General features: G+C 41.4%; 2 protein-coding genes across 5 annotated transcripts; one reads left to right on the top strand and one right to left on the bottom strand.

Moving 5' to 3' along the window:
* The first annotated feature begins 872 nt into the window (after nucleotides 1-872).
* Nucleotides 873-10,453, top strand: dpf2l (D4, zinc and double PHD fingers family 2, like). 4 transcript variants are annotated; one of them, XM_041943764.1, is made up of 11 exons: nucleotides 873-926; nucleotides 2,733-2,893; nucleotides 3,087-3,194; nucleotides 3,383-3,576; nucleotides 4,354-4,446; nucleotides 5,028-5,112; nucleotides 5,590-5,724; nucleotides 6,860-6,991; nucleotides 7,282-7,394; nucleotides 8,211-8,292; nucleotides 8,763-10,453. In XM_041943764.1, the coding sequence occupies exons 1-11, from the start codon at nucleotides 895-897 to the stop codon at nucleotides 8,846-8,848; spliced, it is 1,221 nt and encodes a 406-aa protein (XP_041799698.1). In that variant the 5' UTR covers nucleotides 873-894; the 3' UTR covers nucleotides 8,849-10,453. The 4 variants fall into 4 exon arrangements, with proteins under 4 accessions (XP_041799698.1, XP_041799697.1, XP_041799696.1 ...); XM_041943763.1 differs by having other exon boundaries at nucleotides 3,380-3,576; XM_041943762.1 differs by having other exon boundaries at nucleotides 3,087-3,206.
* Nucleotides 10,454-13,826: 3,373 nt separating this feature from the next.
* On the bottom strand, nucleotides 13,827-24,589 carry slc24a6a (solute carrier family 24 member 6a). Its single transcript, XM_041944192.1, has 17 exons — nucleotides 24,481-24,589; nucleotides 24,108-24,203; nucleotides 21,266-21,342; nucleotides 21,064-21,138; nucleotides 20,685-20,769; nucleotides 19,613-19,716; nucleotides 19,349-19,423; nucleotides 18,957-18,982; nucleotides 18,766-18,819; nucleotides 18,529-18,665; nucleotides 18,116-18,285; nucleotides 16,216-16,483; nucleotides 15,337-15,503; nucleotides 15,137-15,251; nucleotides 14,488-14,600; nucleotides 14,195-14,260; nucleotides 13,827-13,937 (listed from the first exon to the last, which is right to left on the bottom strand). The coding sequence occupies exons 1-17, from the start codon at nucleotides 24,587-24,589 to the stop codon at nucleotides 13,827-13,829; spliced, it is 1,848 nt and encodes a 615-aa protein (XP_041800126.1).
* Between the last annotated feature and the right edge of the window lie 1,009 nt (nucleotides 24,590-25,598).

The raw sequence follows: 25,598 nt of genomic DNA, 5'->3' as shown, positions 1-25,598 counted from the left end.
TATTAGCTGAAACACAAATTACGCAACTGCGGTGATAGTTTTGACACCAGCGTCTTTTTCCAATATGGAAATTAGAAGCAAAGTTGACAGCCCAGCTCACAATGGTGTGTTTGTCTAGTCAGAAAAAGGTTCATGATTACTTTTTTGTGTTGGCGATAATCTGAAATACTGAGTTCATCAACAAACACTGCACCTGAATTAGTCTTTTACCGCATTTAGATTTTGTAGCTCAGACTGTAAAAGGCACAGTAGGCATGGCTGCATAACACTGTTAGGGATTTTCTCCTGGGCCCCTGCTGCCTCCAAAAGTCCCATCTCGTACAGTACACAGCTCATTCCAGCTTTATTACATTTTGTAGAGACCCAGAAACCAATCAGTACCTCTATACTGGAACACTGCCTGACCCCAGGTTTACTGTATATCAGTTAGTGGGAATTTGATCAAACATACCTTTATTTAAAAATATGCACCATGTGAGTACCCACGTCCTCCTTAGAGAGTTTCAGCTTCATTTGTGCTTTGTGTTGAGAGTCGCTGGTTATATTTGTCCTGTTTTTCTAAGCTGCTGGTCTTGTGTCTTATCTTTTTTTTATGATTGGTGGTTTAATGATATGTGCTGCAGATTTTATGGTCAGTTTGTTCTTACTGACGTTGCTTTGTGCTGTTTTGGTATTAAGCTTAAATTTGAGGGCGTTGAGTTTGTTAAAAATATGTCGTCATACCAAAAAAATATGCTCATTACATGTTAAAAAAAAAGCGTTTAACGACTACTGCATTGATCCAACAGGATCACGAAGGAACTGCACTTCCTGTTTTCACCGTGGGAGGCAGTAACGGTCACTAACGTTTAAGCGCAGACGCAGTGGCACTTCACACAACCGCAATAAGCAAACATGGCGGCGGCCGTCGACAGTGTTGTGAAAGTGTAAGTTTACCTTTATTTATCTTAAGTGTAAAACCAGCAGCCATACAGAGATGAATTTATAATTGATTGTTTGTCATGTTAGTACAGAGTGCATAAATATAGTGTAAACATTGCATCCTCAATCTTGAATACGACATTTGTCCCAAGAGAATAACGTTATCCGCTGAGCTAAGGTTAGCTTGTTAGCTGTGGACAGATATGAATGAGGCGAACCCATTGTAGACCTGTGTTTTAGCCACTACTTATTCTAAACTTAGCGACTCATGGTGTGTTTTAAGGTGGTGTTACACACGATATATCCAAACTGTTGCTAACCAGCCGCTCAGAGTTAATTTACGAGTAAACTGTCATCTTGGCGGGTGCTTTGTTGTTACGAGAGGCTTGCTAACAATCAACCTTTTGTTCTGACATCCCTCCATCGATACTGTTGGTGTTTGACATTATCATGAGGCCAGACTTGGGTATGCGTGTCCTATTAATGGATGCAGGGATCGTAGAGTCTGTGAGCATTGCAGTGGAACAATGTGAGAAATTGGTCCAAAAATTAATACTGTATTTGTGAGGAAGATTCATTTTCGTAGACTACTGTTATTATTCATTTTAGCCTCACCGAAGATGGCTGCCGCTTTCTAATTAGATAATGTTAAAAAATCACAAAGCGGTGTAAATAAGTGAGAATTATGAATTACAATGTAAGGCTGCAGTGTGCTAACATAGTAGCAGTAGGTTGTCCAGTAAAGCCATTTGCAGTGATTACACCCTTCCTTTGTGGTGCACCTCTGATTTAACTCCATTTGTGGTCATATAATAACAGAGGATGTGATTACTGTGTCCAACCACATAACCATTCAAGTAGGGCTGCAACTAGCAATTATTATCATTGTCGATTAATCTGCCACTTATTGTCTCGATTAATCGAGTAGTTGTTTGGTCTATATAATGTCAGAAAATGTTGAAAAATGTTGATCAGTGTTCCCCAAAGCCTGTTCTCAGATGTCTTGTTTTGTCCACAACCCAAAGATGTTTCGTTTACTGTCGTAGAGGAGTGAAGAAACTAGAAAATATTCAAAGTGAAGCAGCTGTAATCGTGGAATTTTTATCATGATTTAAAAGTTGACAACTAATCGATAAATTGTTGCAGCTCTACATTCAAGAAAATTTGTTTCTTTTTCTATTAACTCTGTGGTGTTATCAGGCTATATTATAATAGCTGATATTAGCTTGTTGGCGGTGTATTGGTATCTGCTTATAGAAATAACAAGGTTTTTTTTTTTTGACTTGAGAAAATGTTTCTTTTTTAGCCATCAAACGTCCCACTTGTACATGCCGTGGTCACAATTCCTTTAAAAACAAATTGAACAGATTTGGATAAAGCAAAAATGGTGTTCTTTATGAAGGAGACAGTCTTGATGCAGCTGAGAGCTCCAGAAAAAACAATGAAGTGGCTAGTAATTTTGTCAAAGTGCTTTTCACAAGGTCAAGAATGAACATTGGCACTCAAAATGAAGAGGTTGTTATCTTTGTGTATGTAATGTCTTCATTTAAAAAAAAAAAAAGAATAAGAAACAATGAACTCTCTGTAAGCAACTTGAGCACCTAAGTACCTTTAAGAGGAATGAGTAGGCATGCAGAGAATAAGAATGCATATACAGTTAGAGATTCCACTTGCATACATTACAATAACAGCTCACCACACTGTTTATTATTAAATAACTCTATTTCATTTGAAATATTTGTCCAGCAGTGATATTTAAGTCTGTCCTGATCTGTTATTTGACCTGCCAGTGTCCAACTTCCACATTTCAGGCTGGGAGAGCAGTATTACAGAGATGCCATGGAGCAGTGTCATAGTTACAACGCTCGTTTGTGTGCTGAGCGCAGCATCCTCATGCCTTTCCTGGACTCTCAGACTGGTGTGGCCCAGTCCAACTGTTACATTTGGATGGAGAAGAGACACCGAAGTGCAGGTATATAATAAGTGTTGACTGATAATTAGATATTATACTAACAAATGCTGTAGCATGCCATCTGTGCAGAAAATATACCTTACAAAACACAAAAACACCTGTTTTTTTATTTTCCGTAATAAGTGTCTTAGATCAAAACAAAACTGACTTCACCTGCTTGTTCTTCTATTTGTACTGTTCCCTGTCTCATCAGGTGTAGCTCCAGGGCAGCTGTACACCTACCCAGCCCGTCGCTGGAGAAAGAAACGGCGTTCTCATCCCCCTGAGGACCCCCGCTTGGCCTTTCCGCCTCTCAAAGCAGGTATCACCTCAGGTGGAGCAACTTTTCTCAAATACAGTCAAGGGGGTTGGGTTCATTCGTGTTGGTAGGACTTCACCTGTAAAAGTTTGTAAACATATTTAGTAAATGTCTGATCATAAACGTCGTGTTTGTCTGTGGCTGTGTTCTGTCAATGCATACATCACTATTTCGCTCCATGCGTGTAGCAGATTTGGAACTGGGTCTGAAGCGTGACGCGTTGGGAGCGGTGGATGGCAGCAGTTTGGAGGCCCTGCTGAAGGGGGAGCCCCTCGACAGGAGGAGCGGAGTGTCGGACCTCCGCGGCCCTGAGGAAGATTCAGCAACCGTGGAGCCTCCAGCCACCTCGGCAACCACTCACACGTCCTCCGGCCGTGTCCGCAAGGTCTGGCTCAAAGATCGCTGAACAGTGTTGTTTTGTGCCAATGCAACGGACATCTAGAACAATGCAATGCACCAAATGACATATGTAATGTAAAAGGCACAAGCTTTCGACTTGAACTTATTTCTTCAAGTCATTCATAGTCTGTGGTTCCGAAGATAGGACAGATTTCTTCTCCTGGTCTTTTAGTGTTTTTTTTCCCCTTGCATTTATGACTTTGGTGTGGCTCAGTGGCAGGAGCAGAGAATGGCAGTCTTGAATTAAGTTATTATTATGCACCAGTTAGACCAATCAGTCCTTCCAGAACCTCTTTTCTGAAGTTTTTCAACAGAGGCAAGTTCTTACCAAGCATCCAACTCTAAATGCTGTAAAGTAAGGAAGAGTTGTAGGGCTGCACTGAATAGTTTGAAGCTTCATTCATAATGTTGACATTCAAACTCTAAATCAATATTTGAATGATGTGGAGGGCTTTTTTCATGTTTATTAATTCTGCTTAAACCTGATATTTCTACACAGTTGCAGATAAAGATTAAGGCACACTTAAATTGTTAATATTACAATGTTTGTATTATTTGGTTCCAGTTATGGCTGTGTTGGATTGTTTTGTGTGATCTAATTTCCAGTAACTCCAAAGTGTTGTTAAGTCCAAAAGTTAAAATTTATTGAAAATCAAATAGATTGCCTTTTTTAGACTTAAAAAATGACATTCAGTTGCAGTGCAGTCCTGAAGACTTCACACATTCAAAACAGTGAGACCTAATAGTAACCCTGTCATTGCAGAGAGTCCTGGATCACGACGACTACTTGGACGACTTGGATGACGAAGACTTTGAGGACGAGACCCCCAAGAGACGAGGCAAGAGCAAGTCCAAGGTGAGTGCCTTGTCTTTCTCTGCAGTCACTTCCCCATGGGATCCCAGAGGATGAGTGTTGGGGGATGTAAAGCCGTCAGTGTAATCACGGTCAAGTCTCATTGTTGGAGTCAGAGTTGCTCGTGGACAGATTTGTTGCCAGTTTCATCGCATGTTGTCGTTCAGAGATGTTTTATTTGACAAGTTGCAGTTTTTTCTAGACAAAAAAATGTGTTAAAAGATAGCTAATGAGTTGAGTTTGCTGTCAACTCAAACAACCAGAGTGACAGTTACAATCACAGTTACTGCTGTAGTTACAATAGTTTTCATTCTCAACCTTGAGACTCTTCGTAATCACAATGAGGTAGTTTCATTTTTAGAGTGTGACATGTTGTTACTCCCAGGAAAAAATTGTTGTTCCAATCTGCATTATGCTTCCTACTTTACCTTTTTTCTCTTTTCGCTTCAATAATGCTCCTTTCTGTTGTGTTTTGTATGTTGTTCTTTGTTGAATTTAAAGTGTGTTTTAAATGATTAAGTAGTGAATTGTTGTTTTTCAGTAGTTTGTCCAGTATTTTCTCACCTGTTAAATGGGTTCTATAGGGTCGCAGTGACAAGAATGGCAAGAAAAAGCAGGAGGCTGCAGCTGCAGCGCTGGAGGAGAGGGACAAACCGTACGCCTGCGACAGTGAGTAGAAGCTTCCTTTGCAACGTCCGTGTGTCATGCATGTCGGCAAGAGAGGCTATAGCTTTTCCCCCTAAAAGACGAAAAAATAAACCTTTCTGCCATGCATGGTGTGATCTGAAAGACTCCTTCTGGAACGTAAGTTTGACAGCAAAGAGATTTGAAAAATGCCCGTCTGAATGCGTTTTTTTTTTTTTCTTTTTTCTTTTTTCTGCCCCCCTGATGTCGCTCCATGTGTGCTCTGTAACTTCCTGCTGGCCATCGCTCACTGTGCAAATACTCACCTCCGCTGTATGACTTTGCTACTGGCGCGTCAGTCGAAAATTAACCATGTGAAAATAAGTTTTAAACCATAATAAGGCCGGTTGTGGGGTGATGAACAGCATAGCTTTGTGGTTCTGCCTTGGGCCTTAATGGACGGTAGTTAGAACTAGCCACCATCACTGTAACACTCTTGTATGACGTGTGTGTGTGTGTCAGTTTGTGGGAAGCGCTACAAGAACCGTCCTGGCCTGAGCTACCACTATACACACTCTCACCTGGCAGAGGAGGAGGGCGAGGACCGCGAGGAGATCGAGGCACCACCCACTCCTCGCCAGCCTGAGGAGCAGAAGAGTGAGTCACTCTCTAGTGCTGAGAGAGAGAGAGACAGAGAGAGAGAGAGGGGAAGGTTTGGTTGCATGCCATGTAGCATGTGTGTGTTTGTACAAGGGATGTCTCTCTCTCATTCTTTTTTTTTTTTTTGTCCGCTCTTTTTTTTTTTTTTTAATTATGATTTTGAATCCCAAATTTGGGATCGGTGTTCCTGACTGAAACATGCTTGCACAGTTGGGATTCCTGGCATTTTCTATTTTTTATTTTTCAGCATATCATCCATCTTTTTTGTCCCCCAAACATATCCATCGCATTGCTGTTGTTTTTTGTGCACGCGACATCGTGTTAGAAGTACATTCAACAAGTGCGTGTTGTCAGTTGTCACTCATTCATTAGTTTGGATCATCAGTGTTTCCCCTACCACTGCCTTTTGGAGGCCGGCCGGCCCCACCTGGAAGAGACAAAAAAATTGAATGTTATTTATCTAATTTATGTGCAATGAATTCATTTCAGCTCAGTGTGAGAGTCTTTACTCCACTTTACTTTGCTGTCATTTATGGTCATGCTAGTTTCATTGCAATAAAAACTTCTCAATAAGAGTAATTATTGATGTAATCCATTCAAAACCAAAGAAAGAACCAAACGTTCAAAGCAAGCCAGCTGGCTCCCAACGATTGTAGCAGTTGCTGTGATGTTAGCATACTAGCTAACGCTGATATCTGGTTCACCATCTATTCATTCAGAGCAGGTTTACACAGTCAGTGAAGTTTTGTGTGGCTAAACTGTCAGCCCGGCAGAGGGAACTGTAAGATAATATTAACTATGGCAGCTGTCAGTTTGCAATGCAGCAGCAAAGGATCTCAGCACAGTTAACCGAGTGTATGGGTTACACCCCCCACCCTGCTCCCCCAAAGCAGTCAACACAGGGGAAACACTGATCACGGTTCAACACATCATCATCAGCCAGTTGTTGAGACAAAAAGTTGTTGTTGGCTGATGTGGCATGAACAGGTTTGTAAAACTATGCTTCAAAGTTTAAAACATTTGTTCTTGTGGACCAAGATAGTGATATTCAACTCATCTTTCTTGATAATTCAGTTTAAAGTGACAGTTCTAATGTGCACCAAATGGTTTCCTCACTCATTCTCCTGCTCAGCCACTAAGAAGGGTCCCAATGGGCTGGCACTGCCCAATGATTACTGTGACTTCTGTCTGGGAGACTCCACCTTAAACCAGAAGACCGGCCAATCAGAAGAGCTAGTGTCCTGCTCAGACTGCGGACGCTCAGGTATGACTCTGTCTCTTTCATTACAAATTGACTGCTCGCTTAGCCCCGCCCACCTCTGCTGCAGCTGTCAAACAAACTATTTAATCCATACTTGACACTTTTGCTTGTGTGTTCGTGTTTTGGAAAAGCTAGAAAAAAAGACACTATCTGAACTTTTTAAATGCTGATTATTACTCACCCCATACACACACCGCTTCATCATGCAGAGAAAGTCAAAGAAGTCACTAATCAAATATGAAGTAATTTATCTTACTTGACAACATTTGTCCCTCATCCTCTTCCTCCTGCAGGCCACCCGACATGCCTGCAGTTCACACCAGTGATGATGGCTGCAGTGAAGACTTACCGCTGGCAGTGCATCGAGTGCAAGTGCTGCAATGTTTGCGGCACCTCAGAGAATGATGTGAGCCCTTTCGTGATATTTCAAACATTCCGTATGTGTCCTCCTGGTTTGCCAAAAAATACGTTGGCGACTTGTCTGCTCACGAGATCCAAGCCCAGTTTACATAAAGGAAACACTGGCTCCTTAGTGGTCGCTAAGCTATCTAATTTTTTAAGATGTTGTTTCTGTGTGCACAGTATGTTTACTCCGCTGAGTCTCGGCTTGTTAAACCACCACTATTCAGTCCCTTCCCACCCTCTGCGACACCCTTACTTTGTGTGGACAGAGGGCTGAAAGGGAGAGAAAAAAAGATACTAGTTCTATGGCTTGCCAGTGGCTGTTGATGTACTTTAATTGTGTCTCTTGCCCTGTTTTAGGGCTGCAATTTAAAATTATTCTCATTGTTGATTAATCTGTCAATGATTTTTTTTGTTAATCGATTACTTGTTTGGTCTATAAAATGTCAGAAAACGGTGAAAAACATTGATCAGTGTTTACCAAAGCCCAAGATGATGTGGTCAATTATCTTGTTTTGTCCACGACCAAAATATATTCCCTTGACTGTCATAGTGGAGTGAGGAAACCTGAAAATATTCACATGTAAGAAGCTGGACTTGACTTTTTTTTCCTTAAAAAATTGCTCAAACTGAAAACAAAATAGTTGGCGATTAAGTTAATAGTTGACAACTAATTGATTAATCGTTGAGGCTCAATGAGTGAGTCCATGGCTCATGATGGCTTTCGTTAGAGTGTCAGTGTTTTTGTTCACTGTTATCCATCCGGAATTTTATCTTCTTGCCTGATCAGTACACTGACCATGATCATGTGTTTCTGTAGGACCAGCTGCTGTTCTGTGATGACTGCGACCGAGGCTACCACATGTACTGTCTAAGTCCCCCAATGACTGAACCACCAGAGGGTGAGCTGACACAGAACACTTTACTTCACTTGTTGTCGCCTCTGATCCTTTGATAGGACTATGTGTCCTTTTCCTCAGAAATGCATTCTTTAGAGGCCTGATGCACATCTGTAGTTTTCCAAGCTACAGGTAGCAGATAAATAGAAGAATTGGTCCATGTCTGTGTGGGTTGTGAGTTAAGAGAAACATGTTATATGGCTTTTAGTAAAAGATTAGTTACACTGACTTGTAATACTCTGAAAAATTTTAAAGCATCTGTACGCGTGATGTCATCATGTGGAAAAATGTGGTTTAGAAGAGAGATTTGGTTGATTACAGTCCGGTAGATGCTGTTGTGTGCTGTGATGTTTACAGAGGACTAAATGCAGACTGAACAAACAAATATTTGCTCACAGTGATGCCTGACGAGCTGATGATGCATCTCAGCATACACGGTTCATGAGCCCTGCCTCACTCTGCTTGTGTTACAGGGAGCTGGAGCTGTCACCTGTGTCTGGCTCTGCTGAAGGATAAAGCCTCCATATACCAGCAGAACCAGAGCTCTGCCCCCGAGTGACAGCATGTCCACAAGTCCCGCCCCCTCCGTAACGGGACTCCACCCCCGATGGAAACGTCAGACCTCCTCTCAGTCCAGAGCTCCAAGCTCTGTCAAGATGTAGCTGAGCCAGATCGCAGATCAGCTTTAGAAGTCTTAATATCTACAGCATCAATGGGGGGATCAGTCAACATGGGGATCAAACTATCACTACCAGCCTGCCTGCGGCCAAGTCCCTGAGGCTTGCTGTCAAACACATATACGGTATAGACACACACTCTCTCCTGGACTGTTACACACACTAGATAGAGAGACAGAGAGCATGCGGTAACCATAGTGACTGCTGTCTCCATGGGAGCTCCCAGGAGCAAACGGATTAGCATCACAGCTAATTATCTGCACCCATTCACACTCAAAGACACAGCGTGGACTGTCAGGACAGCAGTTTCTTTTCTGCCAAATTATCTATTTTTACTCCCAGAGAGTGGGAGAAAGAAAATATCACCACGTATATGGTGGAGGAATATTATTATTGTTACTATTGTTATTGTTCGGGTTACTAGTGGACTTTTTGTAGTGGCATTTGTCTGTGTACTTTTGTCTGATTGGTGCATTTATCTTTCGAAGAGGTGTCTGTGCGGGGAGCCGGTCAGTGCCAAGGTCCACCATCATATGAAATACACACAACAGTGACCATCATAATCATGAAAGTCGTCTTTGTGTCACCTTAAATCAGTGGCACAAAGATTCTAACACAGTCAGTTTTTAAGCCAACAGAAAACGTTGGCTTTGCCTTGTTAAACTGTTGGCACAAAATCTTTGGCCTTGCTACGTTAGGGTTGCAGCAAAATCAACTTTTCATTCTGTCAACCAAACACTATCAGCTGAGCATATACAGCAAGTTGGGCTCCTGAGATAAAAACATTTAGTATAATGCCAGTTTACGACATCATTTCCCCATCAGACAGCTAACATTCTCTTATTTGAAAACCCTGACTTTTGATAAGTGCTGCTCTTACCGGGGAAACTGACTGCTGTGTGTCCAGTACATGAAACTAGTAATCATAAAGGTGCATCCTCTTCTCAAAGATGTTTTGTGCTAGCTTTTTAGAAACTGTCTGGCAGTGACATCATCCCCCACAAGTCATCTTTAAACAACTGCTGTCAAACCGATGGCACACACACACACACCAACTGTAGCTGCTTTTATCATTTGTCACACTGAGGCAGATTTGCATGCAGATTGCACCTGTATGAATAAACGCACACACACTCACATCACAAGTGTTTTTTGTTCTATTGTTTGTATTCTTTTTTTTTAACATTTTATATTACCTGATATTCCATTGGTACTGGGAGTTTTTTCTAGTAGAATTTTGTAAAGTCTATGGTATAGCAAACACTTCAAGTATATAGCTCCTAATGCATTCTATGTACTGTATTGACTTTTTCTATTTTTGTTATGACTGTGACATGTTTGAATTTATTTGATTATTCTGATATGTCAGACCTCCATCATGAGTATTTGTAAAATGATGTACTTTGTTGTACTATTTTTATTTTTACATTTCTTTGGTATCGAAACCGATTTAGCCTGACTGAAATAAAAATCACTTTGAAATACGTGTCCAATGTAATTGCTTTGAATATGCAAGTTATAGCATATCCTGCTTGCTGGACCTGCATAATGGACTTGACTTATATTTGGATCAGCTGATAGTTTGGTGTAAATATACTGCGCTGCGTCTGTGCTGGGGGCTCAGGTTGTGTCTGTACACACTACCAACTAGTTTTAATCAAGTCTTAAGTATCAAAATGTAAAAACTGTATCAAGTATATTATGTAAATAACTAAGTAAATTTACTCAAGTATTGTAGTTAAATACAATTTTAGGTATGTTGTACTTCTACTCCACAAGATTTCAGACAGAAATACTGCACTCTTTACTCTTGTACATTGAATTGATAACTTCAGTTACTAGTTCCTTTGCATTCTGATTAATACAAAATATAAATCCAAAAATTAGGATGTATTATTATAGATGAAGGCAAGACTTAACTGAACCCCAAGGGAAAATTCATTAGCTACCCAGCAGTATAAAGAGTAACTAGAGAATTCTGAAGAAACTGTGTTGTGAATGCTGGATGTTGAAAAGCTGACGCTCAACTGCATTGCTGGCTTTAATTTGTGTGGAGAATCAGCTGAAGGAGTATGACGAGCTGCAAAAATGGTGAAAGGTTTCATTAGTATGAGTGGGACTGTAAAGTGGAATAAATCTCATAATATCTGAAAGATGTGGAGCATTTTTAAGGTTTCAAGGGAGTCTCTAGCTGAAAATATGACTGAGGAGATAAAAGCTGAAAACGAATGAAAAACTGAAAACGTGTGAATTTTGAACATCCATCCATTTTTATGTTTCTTATTTTGGAAAGTAGTGAATGTAATATGTAAAAGTAATAGCACATCGGTCCAAACTGAGCTGAATATCTTGACATGTGAATTCAGTTTCTACATTGAAAAACGTGGACGGAGTAAAGCTGAAAACAAAAGCACGGTGGAATAATAATAAAGAATTTTGTGTGTAGTAGAAGAACATAACGTTGTGAATTGCCCCATGGTTACCAGCTTCAACATTAGAATGATTTATACATCAATGATTTTAATCCAATTATTTAACATACATTATTCCAAGACAGGCCGTTCTGTATAATGAGTACTGATACCTCTATTTTTGTACAAAAGCAACTTGCGTAAAACTAGAAATGCACAAAATTTACTTATTACAGTATTTTTGCACTGTGGTATTGCTATTTTTACTGAAGTAGAAGATCTGAGTACTTCTTCCCTCTCTGGTGTACAACTGGTTGGTAGTGAATTTGGGACACAATGCAAACTGACTGCCTTTTACAGATCAATGAGTTGGATGATGGAAGGCAGCACTGATGTGTGTGTCCGGGCTCCTGGACAGGACCCTCTCCTCAGCACGCTGAAGCTGTGGAGCTGTCCCTGGTGCTGAAATGCTGCAGGTAACGGCTTCTTGGCTCCACGTAACTCTGAACTACAGAACAACAGGGGTGTATTTCATCCAAAGTGTTGCTGGAACTTATTCTTGTGTAACTTTTGACTAGTTTGACCACTTGTCCTCTCCTGTACATTTGTAAAGGGCCCATGTACAATGTTAACATATTGTTCTGAAGCTTTAAGGGACAGTTGTGATTATTTGAAGTGGGATTGTATGAGGTACTGATTTATATTCAGTGTATTACCTACAGTAGATGGCAGTCAGCACGACAGCAGTTTGGAGAAGCAGCAGGACTACCTGTGTAGGAAGCTGTTTTAAAGAGTTAGGATTCACACAAAAACACAAACTGACGGCAAGATCAAATATTCAAAAATTTTGCATACACTGATACAGATTTGTTCAGGTTGACGTTCTTTTGGCAGCCAACTTACGTGTTGCTGCTGCTGCCCCGTGCTGATGCATTTCCTGTATTCAGTTCAGACAATCATCATCCTGCATACATCACCTAGACCACAGAGTCAGCCAGTTTTCATGTCAAACAGTGACTACTGCAGTGTGTCTCTGTGATCAGCTCCTCCACTGTCGCTGAAGAAGTGTTTCTCAGTGAAATAGTTGCACTGCAGCCTCTGAGGACTCGATGGCGGACGGTGGAGAAATCCTGGTCAACAGTACGACTTAAAAAGCTTCACATTAATGTCTCGGGAGCTTGTATCATATATGTTATGGTGCACCGTGTAAAAACAACAGTTTACCTTTCCATATTGTTTTGAGCTGCTCCTGGCTGTGCACCATATTAAATTAGTTTTTCACTGAAAGTGTGCATTGCCTGCAGCATAAAAATAATCTTTTTCTTCACATGAACTATATTGAAAAGTATTGGGCACAGGTATTCATCAAATAAACTGTCACTACATACAAACCTTGAGTCAGTGAGGGCTGTATGGTGTGAGGGGAAATTAAACTTTTTTGTTTTCCTTTAATTCGGCAATTAAATTGCATGTATGCTGTGAGCACAACCTTTTTTAAAATTATTTCTTCATTAGCATAACTCAACCAAACTCTGCTGGGAAAGTGTTTAAATTTAGAGTGCTTTGGTTTGATTCCTCATGCGTTGCTGGATTTCTCGTTTATTCATTTTTAGTGCAGGTGAAGGACATTTCAAAGTGAGGGTTTGAATGAACATTAGACAGACTGTCGGATGTGAGACGCAGAAAAGAAACCTCACAGAACAGAATGTTTTAATTGCACTCAACAACATACACTCGAGGACTCTCTCCGAACACAGACATTCAAAAACACCTTGTGGCAATCAGTCGCCTTCGTTCCAGCACAAAAACCTTAGGAAAGAGGGGGGCCTACAGTCTGTACAAGGCCAAGACAACAGTGGCTTAGTGCAATTATCTGGAGCGTGATGATCAGCCATGCTACGCTGTTTACAACAACAGACACAAAGGCGTGATGAAAACTTGACACTAAACTTTACATAAAATAACTGCACACACTGAGAAGCAACTACATTAACTTAACATGTATAATCATCTGGTCATTGAGGTTACTTGTGGCAGTCATAAAGTAATAATAGGTAAACTAACACACTTTGGGGTTCCTTTAACAAGAATCTTGGTTTCAGAATACAAATTTAATACTTTATAAATTTGCTGTGAGACATAGTGCATTATCAGTTGGCTTTGATTTCACAAAATCTGGGCTGGAGGTGCTCGGTACAAAACTATGTAAAATACTTGTTTATCAAAGGTAAACAATGCAGTTTTCGGACAGCTGTTGCCACGGTAACGCTGCTCAAACTTGTACAGCCACCATGAAATGAAATGAAAATTCATCTGTCCGTACATCTGATCGATAATGGCAGCAGTGAAGGTGGAAAACGAGTCAGACCGCTTGTTTGTGCGTCCTTTTATATGACTCTGTGCATGGGGAGTGTGTGCGTGTGTGTGTGTGTGTGTGTGTGAGTGTCCTCTACAGCCTCTCGAAGCCGATGGAGCAGAGGAGGAAGATGGCGTAGAGCAGAAGGAGACAGAGTCCCAGCCTGCGGTCCAACCTCCAGCAGTTCAGATGGACACAGAGGACCTGAGGAGCGGCGGACAGACAGACAGAGAGAGACAGAACTCTTCATTTCCTGCTGCACTGCTATAAATATCATTCCCCGAGTGTGAAAAGAGAGTCAGGGGCTCTCAGGCTTTGACCGGGAGAAGATAAGATGAAAATCATGGGTGAAGGAAAACAGGCAGCTCGTGCTGGTGCAGACTTTCTTTTACACTAATAATAATAATAATAATATGATGGATTAGCTGATGGATGATCACAGACGGTGGAGATCTACTCACAGTGAGTGTGACTGAGGCCAGCAGCAGAATCACTGAGTACACCAGGCCTTTGCTGTTGATTGTCACCTAAAAAAACAAAATGACAAAGTATTAATGTTGTTTTAGCATTTACTGATAAATTCAACGTCTTACAAGGTTCATTCAGTTCACTCGAGGTGTTGCTTCAGAGTTAAATACAGTATTTTCTGACTACGTTCACATGTACTTCTAATGCAGAGATATTTTTTGCTTTCATTATTTCCTCTGCTGCAATCGAACCAGGGATTACACATCAACGCATTAGTTGGTGTTACCACTGATCCATAGCTGACTATGAGAGTCCTCAGCGCCCAGGGGAAGCCCAGGCCCAGCAGCACGTCAAAGATGTTACTGCCAATGGAGTTAGACACGGCCATGTCGCCCATCCCTGCAACATTTCATAGACAAACAAACAGAATGGAATTCATGTGAAAATAATTCCTGCTGAGGCGTTCAAATGACTTTAAACATCCAGTCAAACAGTCTGGTTTTTTGTTGTTCGCTGACTCATTACGCATATACATACTTGAGTACATTATCATGATATCACATGATGGAAAATAAAGTTTGCAGAGCCGTTTTCATTGTTTCCGTTGTTTTAATCTGTGATATCTGGAGTAAAATTCCAGGAGAAACAGTATACTAACGATTCACCTTTCATGCTGTGATACAGAGCAATAGAGGGGTGTTTTTTGTGAAACTCAAGCCAAATGCAATCCACCACAGGTGTCGTGATGTAGAAAACACGCCACACATAAAATGTCCATTTAGATGTTATAAAGAAGACATACCAAGTGGACATTGAGTTAAGAATGTGCAAAACAAGCTAGGTGGTGTAAGTGGTTTTAATCAACAGTGTAAATATGTGTTGAGACGGATTAAACACACATGTGCATATGCAAAAATACACACACACACACAAACCTTGGCGGGCGACAATGAGGCTGGCCATACAATCAGGGACACTGGTGCCGGCTGCCAGAAAAGTGATTCCCATGATGACGTCCGGGATTCCAAGTGTGTAGCTGATTATGGTCACCTGGACAGAAACAGAGAAAGATATGTAGATATTTGTCTGTGTGTGTGTGTGTGTGTGTGTGCCCAAGGACTTGTATGTTTCGTACCATCCAGACCATGAGGTAGGAGAATAGGGCTATCCAGAGCGTGGACGCCAGGAAGGTGAGCAGGTACCAGCGTTCCCACCGCGGCAGGCTACAGTCGGGGACAGTGCAGTGAAGCAGCACGCTCACGGGCCAGGAGAGCAGCCACTTCAGACGCACACACCAGCCATCTGAGGAAATGATGTCAACACGCAAAATACACACACAGACGCAAACACGCATTTACACACGTTTCCCCACAGGGATCGTAACAGATTCTTCTAAACTTCCAAATTATTAATGTGGCACGGCCTGTGTGTGTCTGTGAGCCTTCATCCATTTTTGATTAGCTCCATCAGCAATAAATCAATTTAGAACACTGGAAACCATAAGAGTTGGAAAAAGCCAAAGAGGAATGCTTGGTGCAGCGGCATCAATGACAAAGAAACTTACAACTGCTGCCGAAAAACTCTCTAGAGGTCAACAGCTAACGTGGAGGTTCCACCAGACATGGCAGTGTCGCATCGGCAGTGGCTTCAAACCCCACGGGGAGCGTTTCAGAAGTGCAGTGTTTTGCCTGCCATGCTCAGGTTTTGCTGATCAGGTCATTTTTCCTTGATATTTTTGCTTCTATCGTGGATAACAAGGCTACAAAGTTAAATGGCTTCTTTTTTGCCTGTTTTAATTAGTCATTATTTATTAATGTGCAAGTTCTGTGGTGTAGCTGTTTTATTTGCTAGCTGTTTTTGAGAAACAATAAAAATATGAATTTAACTGATATTTATATATTTATATATAACCAATGAAGTGATTTCTTTCTGAAGAGCATAACAATGTGAATTGCCTGGGCTACTAAAACCCCATTTTGCCTCTGTGTGATGTCTGCTTTCATCCACTGCTCACCTGGCAAGACGAAGGGCTTGAAAGGAGCGCTCTCCTCCTCTCCTTCCTCCTGCTCTTCCTCCTCCTCCTCTTCCTCTTTCAGCTGTGCTTCCCCACCCGTCTCTCCCCCCATCTCTTTACCCATCTCCCTCTCTTCCTCCAGCGGCTGCGTGTCTCTTTCGGCCACTGTCCCGTTCTCCCTCCCCCACGGCCCGTTAGCACCCAAACTTTCCTCCCCCGAGGCTCCCCCCTCCTCTGGGCCGACCCGAGCCCGAATCAGCCTCTGCCTCTGTGGGGGTGACGTCAGAGAAAAGGAAGAAGGAAATGTGGAAAAAAGAACAACAAAATGACATGAGAAACACTGCAGCGAGGTTTGGGTAATGACTTCATCTGACTGTAGCTAAGAACATGAAGAGTGGCAGGAGGAGTGACAAGCAGCCAGGCACATTCACCAGAGGGGATTTGGAAAGCACCGATCGGGGGCGCAGCATAGAGAGGGGGCAGCACTGGCAGTCGCATTTAATTTTGCACTGGAAAAGGCAAGCACACATGCAGGAGAGCAGAGAGAGTGATGAAGCAGATTTGGGAGATTGAGTTCTTGGTTGCTTTTGTGTGTGGGATAAGATTATGCCTGGAACGACAGCAAACAGGATGTTGGAGCACAAATCGATCACCTATCGATCTGTCTCCCTGCAAACCCTCTGTACAAAGGCTGTGCTGTGAGTAGTAGCCTACTATTGTCAAATCATTACCAAATTTAACAAATAATAATGGCAACTGAAGATACAATGAAGATAAACAAATAAGACCACCGCCAGCTGAAATGGCAGCCTCTAAACACAAATGTAGCTAAATAAATCTCATAATGGCAGATTGTGGGAGGACTGAAAGAAAAAAAAAGAAAGAAACCACAGTCTCAACAGGGCTGATGGAAAAGCTCATTTTAATTTTAAGAGAAACTGGCACTGGTAAACCAGTGATGTGACGCGTGCATGCAGAGCTGGTTGCACCAACCTTCATTATGTTCAACTGCACCTAGTAGTTGTGATGAAGATTACAAATCACATAAATTAAAACTGGTTGCACCACACAAACTACAGCAGTTCTTACATAGAGATTGGCTGTTAATAAATATTCACACGCAGTAACTGCTACATAGCTACCTGAACGAAGCAAAGACTGTATATAAATCTAAATTTACAGCCATCAGCACCAACTGACCAAACTAATGTTAGCTTGTTAACATATGACCCATTTATCGTGAAGGGTAAAAAGTGCAAAGTTTTACTGCTATATAGCTAACTGAACCGTTAAAGTTAACGCTAGCTTGCTAACATATGAGCCATTTATAGAGAATAGTAAAATGGGGACAGTTTTTACTGCTATATAGTTAACTGACAAACTGACAAAGCTAACACTTGCTAACATACGACCCATTTACAGTGAAGGGTGAAAACTGCCAGGTGTAACCTATAACCACACAATAACTAGCTGAATGAACTGATAAAGCTAACGTTAGCTTGCTAACATTGACCCCTTTACAGCGAAGGGTGAAAACTGCCATATGCAACACATAACTGCTACGCAGGTAACTGAACTAACTGACAAAGCTAATGTTAGTTTGCTAACATATGACCCATTTGCTGTGAAGAGTTCAAGATTTAATATTAAATAATTAACATATATAACATACCAAAATAATAATGTAAAAGAGCAAGATTTTAAATGTCAAATAAAATAACTCAAAATAGCCTTCCTCAAATGACAAAATGTTACGCTAGTGTCAGTTAGCTTAGCACAATCAGATATTTGACAGTGACGTATTGCTTTTTGCACATGCTCACTTAAATACCCACCAAACTAATCCAAAAAACCAGGGGAACTTGGCGTTATGTGAAGGGTGCGAGCGCGTGCAGAGTACCTCGTTGATGACCATGCGTCCTGCCATGTGCAGGCGGGTGAAGGGGGGGAAATGCGGGGTGATGAGAAGGCGGAGGCTTGCCTCTGAGAAGGAGAGCTGGTGGGGGTGCAGGTTCATCATCTCATCCACCATCACCACCCCTGAATCCTGGCCGGCCACCACACATGAATCTGGGGAAAGTGGAAAGGAGAGGCGAGTTTAATAAAGACAAAGAGAACAGAGTGATGGAGAGACAAAAAAAATGGGGAAAATATCTGTCCATCAAAGTGGTCTAGTTCTATTTCAGCCTGCTGGAAATCCACAGGGGCGTAGAAATGGGTTTGTCTGGCAGCCTTAACTGTGTCACTAGGTCTGCTGAAAACTACTCAGAGTCAGAGGGAACTTTAGATGTACACAAGCACGAGCTCTTGCACCTGGCTTCAGCGGCACCATGTCGTTGTCACAGTCTCCAACACTTCCGACAGCGGTCGTCCGTCGCAGGCTGCTCAGACACGGCTGACCTGCCCTGCTGCAGTGTCTCTCTACCAGGCTATACAGAGATCTGTTGAACCTGCACAACAGACAAAGATACCGTGTCTTTAGTGCGCATGAAGCGTGTGGTGGCTTGATATCAATAGCATGAAAAAGTGAGAGGGGAGAGAAAGACTCACTTCATGATGATTATGTAGATACCGTACATAGAGATCAGGATGATGGTCTCCCACCTGAAACACGCACACAAACACCAACCCAGATTTACAAATGCCATTCATCAAAATGACGGTCCACTATCTTGCAAACTGATCTGATATGCAAACAACAGAGGCTGCTGAAATGTAAAAAAGTTTCATTACAGCCTTACCACATGACTTTCTCATCATAGATCACCTGCAAATAAAATTAAAATATACTTTAACTACACCTAAAAATCAACTTTTTACACTTTAAGAATGCAGTACAGAAATGCAAAAGACACGTTTGAGAACGCCTGAGAGAACTGACAAGTTCATTTTGACTTTTAAAATGTTCTGCTTAGTAAACAACACATAGTAAACAACAAACACATTTATGGGTATCCTAATAAAAGTATTTTATTATTGTTTTTGATATGTGTTCATGCAAAAAAAAGGACTGGAACTTCATTTGTTAAACTAAATATACTTCTTACTATATTCTCAGCCGAAACAAAGTGAATTCCCTGCTAAACAAAAGAGCCCAGTGTGAACGCTCTTTTTTAATTGGAGGGTTTCTCACCAGGATAAGCACCACTATGGACACGATGTAGAAGACGGCATCACGAAACAAAGGCCACCAGCTCAGAGAGATGGGCTGGAGAGAGGAGACACACATAACACAGGTGAATAGTGTAAGATGTAATCATTGTCTGGGCCAGAAGGTTTTACACTGACAGGACAAAATAGCTTTTACGTGTTTTTATGTGTGTAGTGAGTTTTTTATTTTGAAGCACTAACTGAATATGTTCGGTTTGTGCTTCAGCTCTGAACACAGTGTTTGTACCTGTCCAGAGAAGATGCCGCAGATGCCGATGATGACCAGGACATTGAAGACAGCTGATCCAACAATAGTCCCCACACCCACGTCTCCCTTTGTGATGAACACCCCTAAATACACAGAAAAGGAAAGAGTGAGCCATAAATCAACTGCAAAAATTAATTTAATGTGACAATCTGTAGAAAGCGATGGCTTGTAGCTCCCTCCCGTTCATAAAAGTGCATAATATTAGTCATAGTATCTTTCTCCTCTGGACAGAAATATTGCATCGTCTGTTCATAACCACAGGGGCTGGGCAGATGTCTTTTATCTTCTGCGTCTGATTGCGGAATATTTACTGCATGTTGCCTAACGTCACTCCAATACTTATCAAAGCCAGCCTTTCTTCCTTTGTGAATAAAAAATAATATTTCAGCGGCGAGATGAGGAAATGTCCTTAAGCTACATAGATTTAGCAACAAAGCTTTCATTCTTGTAAGTCACAGTAATACATACACTTCAAGGCCATTTTAATAAACTGTACATCATCTCCATGAAAAATCTAGAACTAGTGTTCTAGTTTGTCACACTTCAAAAACATCAGTGTGATGGTTTCCGCCTCTGTTTTATATCTGGGCCACAGTTAGTTTCCAAATACTGTGAATAACAAGACTTCTCTTGTCTAAATTTCACACCGGAAACTTTCATCTCGTTGATGTCAATGCTGAATTTTTCTTATTCTCTATTTCTTTGTTCTTTTCTACTCAAAGTGCATTTTTTCATCTTAATCCACATTCACTGAAATAATAACTGCTTTGTGAAAACAACAAAAATGCTTGGTGTGACAACATCTGGGCCACAGAAGTAATTTGCTGGCAAACCATCAATCAAAACGAAATGTGCTCTTCTTGCCGACTTTGTTCGACGCCTACTTAATGCTTAAAATTGGCCAATCAGGGCTTCCGCCTTCATACACTTCACTTTTGTCAGTCCTAATCAGGTGAAGATGCTCATGATTGCAGGTAATTGGAGAGTTGATGGAGGAATCCTTTGGCTAACCCATTAGAGAGAGTAATTGATTGACGAACACCGTACTAACCAATCAGAGAGGTGAAGAGCTCGGGGGCGGAGCTCCCGGCTGCCATGAAGGTTGCCCCGGCAACGTCCTGACTGAGCTGAAGGTTCTAGAGGACGAGTAGGAGTTTGAACTGATTAAAGGATTTAAAGGTTAAAGATAGTGATATTCTACACACATGCCAATAAATCGAAAATCAATGGATCGATCCTACTGCAAAGAACAGTCTGTGTATCCAAAGCCTGATGGAGCCATAGAACTCTAACTGATGTCCAAAAATATTAAAAACACAAAGACAACATCAACTATCACAAAGATCAGGCTGTTTTTGAGCTGAAAGACTACACTTTATGTCTAAGGCTATTTTATTTTCAGTCACATTAGATGCGTCTTTAGTTCTTACCTCTGAGACTTTTTCCAGTGATGGCACAAAGTAAACATCACACACGATGGCCAGCGCATGAAACATGTAGATAGCCTGTGATACCCAGGGGACAAATTAATGGCCACATGGCTTATACGCGCATCGGTTTTGTGAGTTCAGTGAAACAAAACAAAGCTTCTTTTATTTCAAATTCTGTCTTACAGGCAGAGTTGATACTCACGCAGAGAACATGAAGGAGCACCGCTCCATGTCTCCTCTGCTCCAGAGTAAAGATGTCTTCAGGAAAATCAACAACGGCTGGAGAACAGATGGACAGAGAGTAAGCTAGTGATGAGCAAAGTGAGGGAAGTCCCTGAACTACAGCTGAAACAATTAGTAGATTTTACTGTTAATGAAATACAAGGTATGACATGGCCATGCAACTTTGTGTTTAAAGGGGTTGTTGTGCCCTTAGACCTCTGAGAGGAGCCTCAGGGACTTCTGGCTGTTCCAATAACATGCTTTCAATGTTGTTGCTCCCCTTCTTGGAACAGCCTCCCAGTGAGATGTCATATCAAAGCACCTGTTTCGCAAAGTGTCTTAAGACCTAGATTTTTCCTTGTCTTATAATACTGAATTTGATGATCACATACATAGTTTTCCTTGTCATCTGTCTCTTCTTTATCTTTCCTTTTTCTTCTTCCTGTAAAGCACTTTTTGTAACTTCTGTTATCAAATGTGGTTGATTTCTTGCTTGCTATTCTTTGTCTTCTGTGATTATAAATTCAATATCTGTGTTTTGAAATGCTGGTCAGAAAAAATAAGCAATTTGATGACGCTGCCTCTGGGTTAAGAAAATTGTACCATTTTTTTATCGATTAATGAAGAAAAATAATCAGTAGGTTAATGAATAATGAAAATACTCCTTATTTACAGCTCTACCCTGAACCTCCAGTCACTTGTATAAGCACATATGAAATGTGTGTGTGTGTGTGTGACTGTGTTGGATATGTGTCTAATTGTATCCCCTAGCAACAAGGGCAGAGACAGCTTGAGGTGAAGGTGGTGCCACAGTCAAGCGACTAAACCAGTTTACTTGCTTTGTAATTTAGTTTTTCGCTCCTCTTGTGACTTCATGCTAGCTGTAGCAAGGTGTTTACACTGACATTAATTGTCCAACTATTTGCATGTCACAATCACCCTCTTTCTAACTGTAAGGGAGTGCTTTACTAGACTGTGCTGTCACGCACATGAGCTCAAACAAATGCCACTCGCTGCGCTAGAAGAAAAAGCTTTCATTATGAGGCAGCGTAAATCTGGTAAGTGAGGTTCCCCGCAAGGTTTAATGATTTAGTTGTGAGTCAGGTTTAATTAAACCTCCGCTGAAGATGAAGGTCACAAACAAACAAACAAGTGTGACAAAAGTAGTTAAGATCCTGCACAGAGACAACATTTTGCAGTTAACCTGCATCACATGTAGGGATGGCGACACAGATGTGACATGATGACAACCTGTCATATGATTTTGTTTGGACACGCTGAACAAACAGTCTTTTTTTTTTTAAATCTAAAATAGCAACATGGCAACTGAAAAAAAGTCTGAGAGGCCTTGAAGTTGATCTATTTCCAGAGGCAGTACGTTTTATTTTCAAGCTCAATATATGTAGCTCAGTCTTTGTAATTGGCTACAAAATCTCTTCATCTCCCACCAGCCCATAAGATGCTGTCACTGTTTCTCTCTCAGTCTTTCAAACAGGCAAACAGATCAGAGCGTGCACGAGCAATGAGAGAACTGCTGATGAGAGGCTACTAATCAGCAGGTCATTAGGACAGGGCGGCCACTTTGAACAGCTCCAGATGCACACGCCATCCAACCACAGATTCAGCATTCAGTTTCCTAGCAACCAGGTCCCCTCAAAGGCCTAACTGTGTTTAAACATCTAGATGTGCAGTTTGAAGAAATGAAGGATGAGGTGCAGAGGTGGATCAATGCACGGAGGAGACAGACTTGTTTAAACAGATTAATAGAGATGAGGTATCTCACACTGCCTCTGTGAACAAAACACACACACACACACACACATCTTCACAGTGACTTTACATTCATTACTGCATGAATATCCAAACCTGAGCTTAAATCTAGAGCTGTCACTGGTTAAAAATGTCCGCAGTCTGACTCATCACGCTCACAAGTGAGTGTAATTTCTATTTTTGTAAAAACAAATTCTTTCAAAATCTTTTCAGCAATTACAGGAAGAGTTTCATATTCCTCAAACACACTTTTATCATTAACCATAAATCAGGAGTTATTTGAAGTCCACATTAAAAAGGAGGCAGAAAGCCAAATATTGTTGATAATCGTATTATGAAAGCAGCAACACTTGATAAGAAAGTGATGACTTATATATATGTCCAGTTGGTTATGAATGATGAGACTACAGTGAATATTAAACATAGCTGGGAAAAGGACTAGGTCTGACCTAGATGACCAAAAAAAAAAAAAAAAAGGTCAGACAAATCACATGAAACACATGCCAAAAACAACCTGCTAATTATTGTCATTTAATGCAGTCATGTCCATCACAACATTCTGGTTGTCTGTTCAAACAGAGAAAGTTCCTGCCATGAGAACAGTAACGGCCCCAAAGCTAAGTATCATGTTGTTGCTGCAAACCTTTGAATCCTGCATGTTTGGCTTGGTGTACATCCATCTACATTATCATTGTGGTTTGAGAAATTACTATCCATTCTTTCTTACGGGAAGGGTTATCCAGTGTATTGCAAGGACCCTTAGATGAGGTTGTAAAAGAGAGCTCCCCCTCAGTGTGTATTGTAGGTGTGAGTAGCCAGCAATAACCTGTATCGGAGTAGATTGATCTTAATTTTCTCATTAAACATTTTCAGTGATTGCAAATTTCTCCCATTTGTGTTTTGCTCAGATAGTTTTTGTTTTGTGCTGGGACTAAGATGTGTGTATTAATTTGACCATATGTGTGTGTTGCCCTCCTGATATGTTCCGTTGTACTGTTTATAAAAAATAATGTCTCTCACACACATATACACGGCCGGTAAAAATGCCTCACCAGATGTAGAAATACTGTCAGTCTGGTTGTCTTCTTTTTGCTGGATGACCTCTCTCTTAGACAAGATGTCATGATCCACGGTGCTTTCACGGGAGCCTACAAAGGAGGATTAAAATATAAATGCACTTTTAAAATAAGTTATTATACTGTATATCTCAGTGTTTCTGAAATAGTGAGTTTAGCATAATATTTACCTAAATGTATGCTGTTTTTGCCTATTACAGCTGTAATACTCTTAAGTTTGTACTGATTAACTGCATTATTACTGCAATCTGTAATATAATTTGCATGGGAATAAACAATACAAGTAACGACTGAGTTTAATGGAGACACGGTTATGCGCGTTTTATGTAATTTATGTCTTGAGAAGAACCTGTAAGATCCTTGAAGTGAGAGATCCAGGCGGCTGCGAGCAGACCGAGTCCACAGACGCAGAACCGCGGGAGGAGACGCGTCTGCCTCGGTCTCCTCGGCGCCTTCATCCCGCCAGCCGCCGCCGCTCGCCGGCTCTCCCCTCAAAACATGCCGCCGTCGCCGCTCCGCCTCACACCGGTCCAACGCTTTCAGACTGGATCAAACAGGCCTGTTGCTCTATTTCCCCCCCCCCAATCTATCGACTTTCAGCTATTTTAGCTCTTGGCTCCATCCACGACAGGGGAGGATGTTCGATCGGTTCGGCCCGTCATCAGCATCTCAGCATTCAGCACCAACGCTGCATCCACAACCTCCAACTCCAGCGGACACGCAAAAACAATGAATCATCAGCCGGCGCCTTTATACAATTGTAACTCGACGGTTCTCACATCTCCCCTGCCCTAAATGTGATCTCCCATTATCACCCTCCGTCTGGGAAGAGGTGTTTTCCTGGAGTCAAAGACAAGACCACCAGGGAGCGCCTTCAGCTGGGTGGGGCGACTGGAGAGACTGGCAACACGGGAAGGCATGGCTCCACTTTTACTGGTAAATCAACTGGCGACATTAATAATGCTGTAGTGAAACTGGGAAACCTGGTGATAATAGTGATGGGCTGCTTTTGATGAGGGCAATGGTCTAACTGGCAGACTGGACTGCTCTGAGCTGCTTCTAGAAATTGTCACGTTGCCCTCACTGCAATGAAAAACAGCAGGCTTGATTTTGTGGTCACTACGAATTTGGTGCAAATTGACAGTTTTCAGCATTAGGGCCTGGTGAGGTCTACCCTAGTAAGGGTGGGAAGAGGCAAGTTTTCACAATAGGAAATAAAAAGTCCAGTTTATTCAAAATAACAAAGACCAGGTTGGGTTGAGCAAGATTTTTTTTCAATGTGAACAAAGTTTCTCATACATCTCTATTTCTGAACTGATAATATTCAGGATAGATTTTTAAAGAAAACTTATTGAGCTAAAAAACAAAAACAGATAAATGGAGGTAACATGTTTATAAGAGGGAGTAATTAGATCAAATAGGAGGTAAGGCTGCATAATGCACGCTGCAGTAGGGCTGTAACATTAT

The sequence above is a fragment of the Chelmon rostratus genome, chromosome 9 (assembly GCF_017976325.1).
Source record: "Chelmon rostratus isolate fCheRos1 chromosome 9, fCheRos1.pri, whole genome shotgun sequence".
Classification (NCBI taxonomy): domain Eukaryota; kingdom Metazoa; phylum Chordata; class Actinopteri; order Chaetodontiformes; family Chaetodontidae; genus Chelmon; species Chelmon rostratus.
Note: the sequence above shows the minus strand (reverse complement) of the source record. Positions and strands in the feature narration are given on the sequence as shown.